Source organism: Microcebus murinus, chromosome 16 (assembly GCF_040939455.1).
Source record: "Microcebus murinus isolate Inina chromosome 16, M.murinus_Inina_mat1.0, whole genome shotgun sequence".
NCBI lineage: Eukaryota > Metazoa > Chordata > Mammalia > Primates > Cheirogaleidae > Microcebus > Microcebus murinus.
Window position 1 is genome coordinate 65,383,948 of NC_134119.1, and position 13,054 is coordinate 65,397,001.

Sequence of the window (13,054 nt, forward strand, 5' to 3'; positions counted from 1 at the left end):
CAAGTAGCTGGGACCACAGGCATGCCCCACCATGCCCGGCTGATTTTTCCTATATATATTAGTTGGCCAATTAATTTCTTTCTATTTATAGTAGAGACGGGGGTCTCGCTCTTGCTCAGGCTGGTCTCGAACTCCTGACCTTGAGCAATCCACCCGCCTCGGCCTCCCAGAGTGCTAGGATTACAGGCGTGAGCCACCACACCAGGCCACCAGCCCCTCTCTAAACCTCCATTTACCCATCCATGAAATGAGTATCATTGTTGCCCAATAGAAAAATGGGCAAAGGAGGTGAAAGAGCAATAATGACCCTTATGTCATCATAATGACCAAGCAACTCTATTCGTTGGAATGGACCCCACAAAAATATATACATGTGCACAAAGCGGCACATAAAAGGATATAAATGTAGCAAGATTCATAATTGGAGAGCAGACAGTAGGGTTAGATTATGGGAGTCCCCGCAATGGAATCTTATATGCAGCTATGAACAATCCCATAGTGATAGGAAAATGTTATCTAAATTTAGATGAAAAGGGACAAATTCCTGGATGAAGATGGTTTAGCAAAGCTGACACAAGAAAAAACAGAAAAGCTAAATAGTACTGTAACTATCAAAAACATTCTGGGCCGGGCGTGGTGGCTCACGCCTGTAATCCTAGCACTCTGGGAGGCCGAGGCAGGCAGATTGCTCGAGGTCAGGAGTTCGAAACCAGCCTGAGCAAGAGTGAGACCCCGTCTCTACTATAAATAGAAAGAAATTAATTGGCCAAGTAATATATGTAGAAAAAATTAGCTGGGCATGGTGGTGCATGCCTGTAGTCCCAGCTACTCGGGAGGCTGAGGCAGGAGGATCGCTTGAGCCCAGGAGTTTGAGGTTGCTGTGAGCTAGGCTGATGCCACAGCCTGGGCAACAAAGCGAGACTCTGTCTCAAAAAAAAAAAAAAAAAATTCAATCCTTGATTTAAGCCTTCCCCATACAGAAATCTCCAGGGACAGGTGATTTCACATACACACAGAGTTATAAACACTGCGTACATATAGTCCAATATATGTAAATATAAGTTCACATATATATTATATATATGTACGAATACTACATGTATACCCATATGTTATATATGTATATAGTCATTGAGATTTGTGTATGTATGCAAACACATCAAGAAAAACATGGAAGGGTGCACATCAAACTGTTGATTATGATAACTTCTGAGAGAGGGAATTTAGGGGCTGTCCCTTTCCTATACTGTTTCTATTTTTATGAAACCGTATTTATGACCAAGCATAACCCAATCCAAGGACAGGTTCATTGAAGTAAAATAGCCAATGGTAGGAAGGTGACGTTGGGACCCAGGCTGGGACCTGCCATCTGGTTCCAGTCACTGCCATATCCAGCGCAAACAAGCTGCTCCGTAACTGCCAGTCCACAGGAAAAGGGGCGTTTCTCCCATTTCGCCATCGCCATCGAAGGAGAGGCCACCGCGTATGTAACATTGTGCATTTATTTACAAAGAGGTTAAAGAAACACACAGAATCTGGCCCCCTTTGCACTGGGGAGTCACCATCGTCATAATAAATACAGTAATTTTTAAAAAAGAAAAAAAAATTACTAGATAGGAACAGTTGAGGGTCATTGAGCTTTCCCCCATTTTGTCACAGTGGGGGGCACCAGATAGAAACCATCTTCCCACCCCTCTTCCACCTCCCAGTCCTCCATAATTGTCCGGGGACCGAGGTGAAAAGAGTCCTTCTTTCCAGGTATTATCAACTCCTACTTGACCCTCAAAACCCCAAAATCCGTGCTCCTTCCCTTCGCCAAGGCACTCTGCAGGAACCACCTAAGTCAGACAGAGTCTCTGACCAGGGTGCCAAGGGGTATCTTAAGGGCCAGGGACGTGGAGGGGGCACTTCGTGAGCGAGAGGGGCCGCATCTGGACAGGGACGGGAGCAACGAGAGGGCTCAGTGAGGAGTGAAGGGGGCGCAGACAGACTTAAGCTTCTAAACTAAAACGGGGCGAGGCTGAGCGAATCGCCCCTTTTGCATACATGGACACTTACTGAAAGATGAGATAAGTGCGCCCCAGAGAAGGGGAACTTTCTTGCCCAAGTGTCTGGAAGCCAGAGGCTGAGCCGGGTCAAACGGGGCTCCTTCCCACCCCTCCCTGCGGGGGCGGGAGCCTCTCCAACCAAGACTGCTCTGAATGGGGACAGTGAGGAAGGTCTTTGGACGCAGAGAAACGCGGTCTTTGGAAGGTAGGCGTGGGTGGGTCAGTGACTGGCGAGTGGAGGTGCAGAGGCCATGAAGGGGGAGCCCGGCAGATCCCGGGACTCACACTGTGGTCATGACCTTGAGAGAACCCGAACGGAAACGCAGTATCTTTTTCTTGAGAGCGTGGGAAGCCTTGATCTTGACAAAGACTTTAGCGGGGCCCGCGGGCGCCCCTCCGCCGGCACCAGCCCCCGGCCCGGAGGCCGCGGTGGCCGCCACCAGCTGCTGCGGCCACACGAGGCCACCACTGCCGTCTGAGTCGCTGGAGGCAGAGCTAAAGGCGGGTGACTCGCCCTCGCTGGCGCTCGATTCACTTTCTCCATACCCGCCGGCCACGCCGCCCGAGGGCCCCCGGCGTCCCAGGGGCCCCAGGCGCCCGGCCGAGCACTCCGAGTCGCTGCCGGCGCAGCCGTAGAGCAGGCGGCGCTGGGGAGCCGACGGGGACGGACCAGGCACGGGGCCTCGGGCCGCGGGGGCGCGGGGGCGACCGCGGCGCCCATCCGCAGCGTCGATCTCGGCCGTGGAGCGCCACCGGCGGCAGGCCCCCGCGGCCTGAGCCGCGAGCGTGGGCGCGGGACCGCGGCGGGGCCGTGGCGGCTGCGGCTCTTCCCGCTCGGCCGTGGGGTACTTCGGGGGCCCGGGAGGAGCCGCGGCAGCTCGGCCCAGCAGGCTGGTCTCCGACTGGGAGCGCGCGGCCTTGCGAGCCCGGGGCGAGCCCCGGCGGCCCGAGGCCTCGGTCACGCGTCCGCGGCGGCCGGCGGCCCGGGGACGCTCCCGCGGTGGCGACTGCTCCACGCTGCGGCCGCGCGTCAGTGGCGGCGGCTTGCGGCGCGCCGCGCGCCCAGGGAGCCCGCGCGTGGCGGCCTGCGCGCCCGGGATGTACTGCGCCTTCACCAGGCGGCCCTCGGCCGGGCTGTCGGGGGGCGAGGGCACCGCGGGCGGCGGGGCGGGCTCGGGCGCCGCCTCCGACTCCCACGGCGAGGCCCAGCCGCGGCTCAAGGCGGCGGGGCTGGCGGGCAGGCCCCCGACGCGCTCCACCGACGGCTCGGGCGCGGGCCGCGCGCCTCCGGGGGGCGGGGACGCGTCGGGCGGCCGCTGGCGCACGCTGTTCTGGCGCCGCGGGCCGCCGTCCGCGCCCCCGGGGCTGGTCCGGGGCTGGCCCGCCCCCCGGCGGCGGCGCCTGCGCAGGAGCGCCGAGATGTAGCCGTCCAGGGGCCGCCCCGCGCCCCCCGCGTCGGGCGAGCTGGTGGCAGGGCGGCTGCAGGGCCGCGGGCTGCGCAGCGCCACCGCGTGCAGCGGGCTGGGCGTCAGGAAGGGCCCGGCGCGGGCCCGCCGCTCCGCTGAGGAACAGGCCTCGGGGCCCGCAGAGCCCGCTGCCGTCGGGTAGGGCGCTGAGAAGGACCGCGGCACCGGCGCCCGAGCGCCCACCATCTCCGGAGCGCTGGGACTGGCGTCTCCTAGGGAAGGGAGGCAAAAAAAGGCGGGGTGGGGGGAGAGAGTCGAGGGGCTCTCAAAGTCCTTTCTCCTCCAGCCTGGAAGGGGCAGGTTGCCCCTCCCTCCCCGCCCCTGTCTGTCAAAACCCCTGCATCCTCGATTTCAGTCATGTAAGGTTCATAACAAATCTGCACAGGGGCCTGCGAGACCTGCCTGACTTGTCCCCGCCTCTTTGTCCCCAACTCTCATCTCTCACGCCCGTCCTCCGTATCCGCAGGTCTCCGCCCCTGGAAGCACAGGCCTGTCATGCTCTGGCCTGGGGACCTTTGTGTTTGCCGCTCCCACTTCCTGGAAACCCTCCTCCTCCCGGGACATGTGCGAGGCCCACTCCTTCACTTCAGGGCGCCACTCAAATGTCACGGTCTCAGTGAGGCCCTCCCCAAACTCTAAGGGACACTCCCTAGTACCTTTCCCTGGTTTACTTCTTGTCAGAGCACATGTGGATATCCAGTTCCCTAGATATTTTACTTATTTATCTTGTATATTATCTATTCCTCCAACTAGAGTGTCAATCGGATGAGTGCAGGGACTTGTCTGTTTTGTTCGTTGCTGTGTCCCTCATTCCTAGGATGGTCCTGGGGTAGCACATAGTAGGGGCCCCAAAACTTACTTGTGTAAGTGAATAACTGCAGTTCCTGGTTACTGAGTGACTACCATGGGCCAAGTCCAATGCCTTAGGGCAGAGACTCACTGAATACTCAAAACATCCCTAAGAAGCAGGCACTGTTATCAACCCATTTTAACAGATAGAGAAACAGAGGCCCAGAAAGAAGAGACATGCTCAAAATCACAGGAAAAGGGAATGTCACAGCCAGAATCGGAATCCAGGTCTGACTCGGGAGTTTATGCAGAAAACCATCCTCTCACTCTCCTTCCCTGGCCTTGGGGCCCCACCCCCACCCACCTTACCTAGGGACTTGGGCCTCTCGCTGGCATAGATGCCCCGGGGCTCAGAGGGACCCAGGCGTCCATAGGAGCCAGATCCGGAGAAGCCACTGTCCCCACAGAAGGTCGAGGGTGGTGAATCTGGACCGCCTGTGGAGCTGGGGTCTTCATAGAAGCCTGGATTCCGGGGAGAAGCAGAGAGACAATCAGGGGGTTTGGGCGGGAAAACCTGGGGTGGGGAAAGGAGGGGGTGGGGCAGGGAGAGACAGCCCGAGAGAGAGGGACAGTGTGAAAGAGCGAGATGTCCCAAGCAGACCCCACTCCTCTGCCCATGCTCACCCGAGCTGCGCCCGCTCTCCTGCTCCAGGCCCCCGGACTCCAGGCTCAGGTCTCCCAGCTGCTGGCCCAGGTCCCAGATAAGCCCGGGCAGGGCCTCCTAAGGGAATGGGGAGAGCAAGATGGTCAGAGGCCCCCAGTCTCCTGCTGACTGGTCCTCTAGTCCCTGAGCTCATGCACAGAGTTTTGCTTTGACAACGAGGCTCTGACTTCAAAAGGAGCAAAGCAGTACCTGAGTCCCAGGACACCCTCAAGATCTCTGTCTCTTCATCCCCATTAGAAAGTCCTTCTGGCTGTCTAACTCTGGTCCTGCATGCTGCAGTCTCATCTCTCTTATGTGTGTTGAGGCCACAGGCAGCCTCATCTCTTGCCCCTTCCCCATCCGCTGTTCCCTCCTCCGTGCTCACCTAACCCCTATTAAAATGTCCCACTTTGAGTCTAACTTCAGGTCTTCTTTCTGGAAGGATTATTCACTGCTAAAAGGTGGTGTCCAGGACCTAGCAGATCCCTGAGCCCGGAGCCTGCCTCCTCCCAGTCTTTCTTCTTTATCAGATCCCCCTGCCTTCTCACATTGCCCCTTATCACAACAGGAAGTCCTTTTGCAAGTGTTCCTTAAGTCCCCGCTGCACACTGATTCATTCCCTCTTATGGATAACACAGGCTGACCACAGGCATATTCCTCTTTGCTCTTCCCCTCGGAAAGATCCCTCAAGCCTCCTGGAAAGTCCCTCTGCGAGTCTAGCCTTAGTGGTACTGCAGCAGTCATCCCCAGGGACCACCTTCTCCTCCTTCTCTTGCTCCATTCCCACCAAAAAGCCCCTGTGTCTGTCCACAGCTCCTGATCCCCATAAGAGATTTCTGAGTCTACCCTGGATCCTTTTTGCTGCAGGAAAAGAGTGTTTCTTATCAGATGTCAATACATGAAGGTGAAAACCCTCTTAGGGGATGGACCGTGACAGTGGGTGGGGTAGGGGCGGAAACAACACACACACACACACACACACACACACACACACACACACACACACACACGGGGTCTCCAAGACACTAGGGCTTCACCCCGGTTTGGAAAACTGAGGCCCAGAGCCAGGGAAAAGTCTCCAATGGGTCTGAGTGGCAGAGGTGGCGGTTGACCCTCAGACAAAAGCGGCCTGTCTGGCCGGCAGGAGGAAGGGAAGGAGGGAGGAGGGGCCGGGAGGACAGGCACCCAGCCCTGCCTATTTAGGGCAGAAAGACTGGCCGGCTCCCCCCTCCTGCAGCCCAGCTCCAGTCCCCCGCCGCCACCCAGCTTCTGAATCCTGCCGCTGTCCACTCACTCCCCTTCCCTGAGAATAGAAGCCCCCATCTGGGCATGTTTATGGGACGAAGGTCAACAAATCAATCACTCCGGCTTTGGGCTCCTGCCCCGTGGACTTGGACACGCTCAGGGCGGACTCAGAACTCTACAAAGCGGCTGACATTGTGCAGCATCAGGGAGCGGCTAAAAAACTCACAAACTGCCCAGATGCCCCATGTCACGTCCCCCACAAATCTCTGGCTTGCTCACTCAGCTCTAGCCATGCTGGCCTTGTCACTGTCCCTCAAACGTGCCATGCATGGTCCTGCCTTAAGAGAATGCCTCCCTCTCATGTCCTACTGGCTCACTCCCTTGCTTCATTCAGGTTTTTGGTTAGGTGATCGCTTCCCTGACACCTTTCCAAAATAGCTCAGTTCTTACTGGTGTGTTCAAGGAAAAAAAAAATGAAAAGAAATTTATTATTAAATAATTTTTTAAAAAAGAAGAAAAAAGAAAACACAATAGCTCCCCTGTCATTCTACACTCCGTTGTCCTGATTTGGGTTTTTTAAAAAAATATATATCAGTAATAATCTCTTGATTTAAAATTATATATCAGGCTGGGTGGGGTGGCTCACCACCTATAATCCTAGCACTCTGGAAGGCTGAGGCGGGAGGATTGCTCGAGCTCAGGAGTTTGACAATGGTCTGAGCAAGAGCTTGAGACCCTGTTTCTACTAAAAATAGAAAAATTAGCCACACATGGTGGTGCAACCCCTGTAGTCCCAGCTACTCGGGAGGCTGAGGCAGGAGGATCGCTTGAGCCCAGGAGTTTGAGGTCGCAGTGAGCTACAATGATGCCACTGCATTCTAGCCTGGACAACAGAGAGAGACTCTTATCTCCACAAAAAAAAAAAAAAAAAAAAAAGGGAAACTGAACATTGAATAAACTCTCTTAAAAAATAAATATAATTATATACTGGTGCGACATGTCATTTGTTGACTCTTTCACTACAGTGTCAGCCCTAGGAGGGCAGAGATTTCTGTCTCTTCTGTTCGCAGCTGTACCCCCCACAGTACCTAGGATGTGCCAATGCCTGGCACAAAGTAGGTGCTCAAGAAATACTTGATGGGCCGGGCGCGGTGGCTCACGCCTGTAATCCTAGCACTCTGGGAGGCCGAGGCAGGCGGATTGCTCGAGGTCAGGAGTTCGAAACCAGCCTGAGCAAGAGAGAGACCCCGTCTCTACTATAAATAGAAAGAAATTAATTGGCCAACTAATATACATAGAAAAAATTAGCCGGGCATGGTGGCGCATGCCTGTAGTCCCAGCTACTCGGGAGGCTGAGGCAGGAGGATCGCTTGAGCCCAGGAGTCTGAGGTTGCTGTGAGCTAGGCTGATGCCACGGCACTCACTCTAGCCTGGGCAACAAAGTGAGACTCTATCTCAAAAAAAAAAAAGAAATACTTGATGAAGGAATGAATGTACACAATGGAATACTATATGGCTGTTAAAAATGGAACGAGGTAAATTTCTATATAGAACCATCACCAAGGTGTAGCACTGGGTCAAAAGAGAAAGAAATGTGGAATATATATGGCGTGAGCAAGAATGAGTCCAAATTACCTGGAGGGCTTGTTAAAAACCGAACTACTGAGTCCCACTTCCAGAGCTTTCGATTTCAGTCTGGAATCGAGCTCAAGAATTTGCACGTCTAACAAGTTCTATGTGACGTGCCGCTGCCGGTCCCGCGGCCACACTTTGAGAACCACTGGCATAGTCTCTGGGACTTCACCCAAGAACCCTGAATTTGTAAAAAGCACACCTCTTACAAAAACTCTACATTTTTTGGGTCTGTAAACTATTTCTGGGAGTAGATACATTGGAAAAGTTCTGGAAGGACTCACACCAAGGTGACAATAGTGACTTCAGAGGAGAGGCTGGATTTAGGGGGTCACGGGAGGATTGGACGGTAGAGTGAAGTATTTATAAAGGCATGACTTGGGACCACATTCCCAGGCATCAAACTCAGCCCTGCCACTTCCCAGCTGTGTGACCTTGGATGGGTGACGTCACCTCTCTGGGCCTCAGTTTCCTCATTTGTAACATGGGCATCATATGACCTCCATCTCTTATGGAATTGTTGCCAGGAGTAAATGAGCTAAAACAGCAGTTCCTTTTAACACTTAATAAATGCTAGCTTGTATTATCACATGAAAGCTATGCATTTCTTACAAGGCAAATAGAAAATCATGTTTTACTTGCGTAATTAAAAGTAAATGTAAAAGGGATGGGTGTGGTGGCTCGAGCTATAATCCCAGCACTCTGAGAGGGGGAGGCCGGAGGATCACTTGAGGCCAGGAGTTCGAGACCAGCCTCCTGGGCAATAGCAAGACCCCATCTTTACAAAAAATGAAAAAATTAGGTATGGTGGCATGTGCTCGTAGTCCCATTTATTCGGGAGGCTGAGGCAGCAAGATTGCTCGGGCCCAGGAATTTGAGGTTACAGCGAGCTATGATCATACCATTGCACACCATCCTGGGTGACAGAGCTAGACCCTGTCTCTAAAAAAAAAAAGTAATAAATAAATAAATATGAAAGGGTGGATTTTTTTGGTAAGTTCTGCAGGTCTATCTAATTTCAGTTCTTCCACTGAGAGGAGCAGCAGGAGTGAGGGGGACAGACAGGAGAGACCTCCTCCTCCCCAGTGCCCAGTGCCTCCCTAATATCCCTCCCACACCCCTCTATATGTGAGTCTGACCTCATTCCTTCCAGCTGCAAAAGGATGAATCTTTAAAAGATCAGAAGGTCCTTGGCCTGAATTGGGCTCCCTGCCTTCCTGCAATACCCCCTCTTTTTTTCTGCAATCCCTTCCACTAGTGGACCAGCCAGCTCAGCCAGGCTTAGCAAGGGTGCGGTTAGGACCCGTGGGGACCTCTTTGCCCAAACTTCTCCCACCTTATCTGTACCTCACATGCCCCTAGTGGGTGTCCGATGCCCTTTTATCTCTGTTAGGAAGTCCTTCTGCAAGTCTAACCTAAATCCTTCTTGCTGGGAGGAACCTTATCCCTTCTTGGGAGCAAGCAGGACGCAGGGAGCCCCTGTTCCCACCCAGGATTCTAGCCTCTGCTCTCTGAGACACCCCTAGTCTTTGCCTGGCAGCTCCATCGTCCCTATTAGAAAGTAATCAAGTCTAGCTTTAGTCTTTCTTGCTTCAAAGGGAGTGTATGCCCGAGTGGGGGGTGGAGGTGGGGGGTAAGTGTCATACGGGCTCAGGGATCAGAGGAGGCCCCCACCCCCTCTCTTCAGAAGGACCCAGGAACCCCCAACGCTAGAGGAGTTTATATTTAGCGCTTCTCCACTCCTCCCTCAGTGCCGAGTGCCGCTGTCTCCCTCCCCCCGCCTGCCACCGCCTCCTCCCTGGTGCTGGGACGAGCTTTGCCTAGAGACTGGGGGGTGGGGGGAGCCGCCCCACTACCACCTCGCGCCGGCGGGACCCAGGGCTGGCGGGAGGGGCACAGAGGGGCAGAGATGGGGAAGGGGAAGGGCAGGGAGCCGGGAGGCCGAGGGGCAGCTGGGAAGGACACAGCTAGCCTGTCCTCGTGCCTCCTTCTCCTCATCAGGAGGGGAGCCACCGTCACAGCCCAGGCAGCTTGGGGTGGGGGGAGCCGGTGAGGGCCCCCACAATCCGTCTCTAACTTTGGGAGCGGGTGGGGCCTCCCACAGCTGTTTCTGTTTCCAGAGAAGAATGTGCGGGGTCCCACTCCTGAGGGGGGAGGGGCTGGGCGTGCAGCCCCGGAGTCTGGCTCCAGTCCTCTCCCCCACTCCCCATCTGGGGAGGGGCAGTCGGGGTCAGCAGCCGCCAGAGCCCCCTCCGCCGCCACCCCGGCTCAGGTTTCCCCAAACGGGAAGCTCTGACCACACACAGGCTTGGGGATGGGAACTGCAAGTGGAGCTGGGGTCTGCGGGCTGGGGGGAGGGGACGAGACTGGGACGTGGGGGCAGGAATGCAAGAAAGGAAGACCAGGGAGACGGACCTAGAGGGACACAGAGAGACGGCGACAGAGAGACAGCATTAAGAAAGAGAAGCAGACACAGAAAGTCACCGAGATCTGGCAGTAGGGAGAGAGTGAGGGAAGCCCAGGACTGGTTGGGAGACTCAAGGAATGACATAGAAAGGGGGACAGGATAGTGTCGCTTTGAGTCGTCCTGAAGACCTCTGCTCATCTTCCACACTTAGCGCGAACCCAGAGTCCAGAAGTCAGACCCCAGTGCTGCCTCAACCTGCCTCCTCTTGGGTTATGGAGGGCTGGGACCAGGTAGGAAAGAAGGGAAATGTCACCGAAGAGTCAAGATCCCAGGGGGGGCTTAAGGGACTGTGAGCTTCCTCTCAGCAGTGGTCCCTCCCTCAGGAGGCCCTAAGATCCCCTTTCCCACCCCGCCCCCTCCGGAGATCTCCAAGCACACCAGGACTTAGGGAAGATGGAGCCCTGCTAGCGGGGCCCAGAGAAGGGCATGCTTGGATCCTGGCTGTGTGACCTTGGGTGAGTCACTTGTTCTCTCCGAGCCTCGATTTCTTTCTCTGTAAAATGGGGACTATCACCCCCTCCCTCCCAAGCTGCAAGACGGCAATGCATCCAAAGTACCCGGACCCGGGCTTGACGCATACTTGGCCCCCAGAAGGATTTTCTCTGGAAGGGGTATAGGGGGTGGGGTCTATCGTTTTCACGGGGCCCCAGCAGAAGCGATGCTGTCCCCCCACCCCCTGATTTGGGGGCGAGGAGGCCAGGTCCCGCCCGCCGCCCGAACTCCGGGGTCTCCAGCCCCACCCCCTGTCCTTTCCCACTCCCTGCCTACCCGCCCCACCCCCCACGGGTGTCTGAGCATCCAACCGAGACAGACAGACAGACACAGGCGGGGGGTGGAGGGAGGGACGGACGGACAGGCGGCCCCTTACCAGCTGCTCCTCCAGGGCCGCTGCGGCCCGGCGCGCCGCCGCCGCATCTTCATCCTCGTCGGCGTCCTCCTCGTCCTCGGCCTCGGCGCCCCCCATTCCGGGCTGGGCCAGCCGCAGCGCCTGCTGCACGCGGTACTCCTGCCTCTCCCGGAGCCAGTGCAACTCGCAGAGCCCGGCCAGGCTACCCTCCAGCCAGCCCCGCAGCCGGCCCCGCTCGGGGCTCACCGGGAACGAGAAGGCCCGGATCATGGCTGCGGCCCCCCGCCCCAGCCCGGCCGGGCCCCGCGGCCACCCCTCTCCCGGTCCCACCTCCCCGCCCCAGCAGCCAGCCTGCCTGCCTGCCTGCCCGCCCGCTGGCCGGGCTGTCACCGTCTCATCTGCATAGGCGCCCGCCCATTGGGCCGCCCACCCGCGCCTTATCTGCATGGCCACGCCCCCGGCGACAGAGCAACCGCCGCCTATTGGCGGGTGTCCTCCCTTACGACAATGTTGGGCCGTGCACTAGCACCGCCCAACACGACGCATGCTCGCAGCTGCCTACTCGCTCTGCTCGCCACGCTCCCCCCGCCCCCCAGTGCAAGAGCTTCTGGGCCCGGGCCACGCCCCCCACGCGTCACAATGAAACAAGTCCGCCCTTGCTTCAACGCCATTGGTCTGTGCCTCCCCGGTCCCGCAGCGGGTTCCGCCCTCTTGCGGGCGAGCTCTGGCTACCATTGGACTGTCCGGCGGGAGGGGACGGGGATCTATAAATAGAGAAGGGATCCACGTGACAGTTTAGCAGCTGCTCCTACTTCCCCTGGGCCCCCCCAGCCTTTAGCTTCTGAGGCTGCGCAGGGGGAGAAAAGGGTTAGAGGGGTCGACCCTGATTTAGCGTCCGCTTCAGGAAGCCTTCCCAGACGCCAAGCTGTGGACGCGACGGACATCCTCCGATAAATTGTGCTCCCAGGCCGGGCCGGCGTCACGGTGCTGGGACCCGCCGAGAAAGGCCCTCGTGCTTGCTTTAACGTTCCGCTACTGCTGTCCTGACATTCTTATTTTTTGAGCGAGGGACGCCGCATTTTCATTCTGCACTAGGCCGGTCAAATTGTGTAGCTGGTCTTGCTTGTGAGAGTGTAAGATCGGTTGTATCCCAAATTCTGGAACTCTGAAAGCCTGAGTGGAAGATTGTATGATTTGACCAGAACAGACTCGAAGCGGCTTTGTCTCCCAGGTGCTGTGAGGCTGTGTTCTCATCGTTCTCCCAGTGCAGGGGCCTTTGTTCGACGTTCTGAGAGGCTTTGTTCTCGGCCTTCTATGATGCTCTGTTCTCGACGTTCCGTGGTCCTGCGAGTCTGAGCCTGACGTTCGTTTCCGAGGCTTCCTCCTTTCGCCCCAGGCTCCGCGAGCAGGGCTGGCGCACCCCCCGGCGGCCAGCCTGTGTCACTACGTGGAGCGTGCCTCCCTACAGCCTGCAAGAGCTGGCTCTGGTATTCATTCATACCCATTTCTCAGACAGACCTTGACTGTCCCAAAGCCAGACCCCAGAAGATCCTGCGAGGACGTCCCTCTTTTATGATGCCCTGTGCATTAAGTGACCTTCTGGTGGTGACATGGAAAGGCAGTGGCAGTGGTAGAGAGCAAAGCCTCTGAAGCCAGACTTCTTAAGGGGTGAGTAACAACTCTGCCACTTTCCAGCTGCGTGACCTTGGGAAACTCACTTAACCTCTCTGTGCCACGGCTTCTCCGTCTGTATAATGGGGTCATAATACTGTCTACCTCATAGAGTTGTTCCGAGGATTAAGTGAAATTTGCCAAGCACTTGGAGCAGCGGTCTTCCGTGGATAAAAAGCCACAGAG

General features: G+C 56.5%; 1 protein-coding gene across 1 annotated transcript; it reads right to left on the reverse strand.

The window, feature by feature from the left end:
• Positions 1–1,484: 1,484 nt before the first annotated feature.
• Positions 1,485–12,586, reverse strand: DACT3 (dishevelled binding antagonist of beta catenin 3). Its single transcript, XM_012761496.3, has 4 exons — positions 11,219–12,586; positions 4,988–5,084; positions 4,673–4,825; positions 1,485–3,726 (listed from the first exon to the last, which is right to left on the reverse strand). The coding sequence occupies exons 1-4, from the start codon at positions 11,642–11,644 to the stop codon at positions 2,330–2,332; spliced, it is 2,073 nt and encodes a 690-aa protein (XP_012616950.3). The 5' UTR covers positions 11,645–12,586; the 3' UTR covers positions 1,485–2,329.
• Between the last annotated feature and the right edge of the window lie 468 nt (positions 12,587–13,054).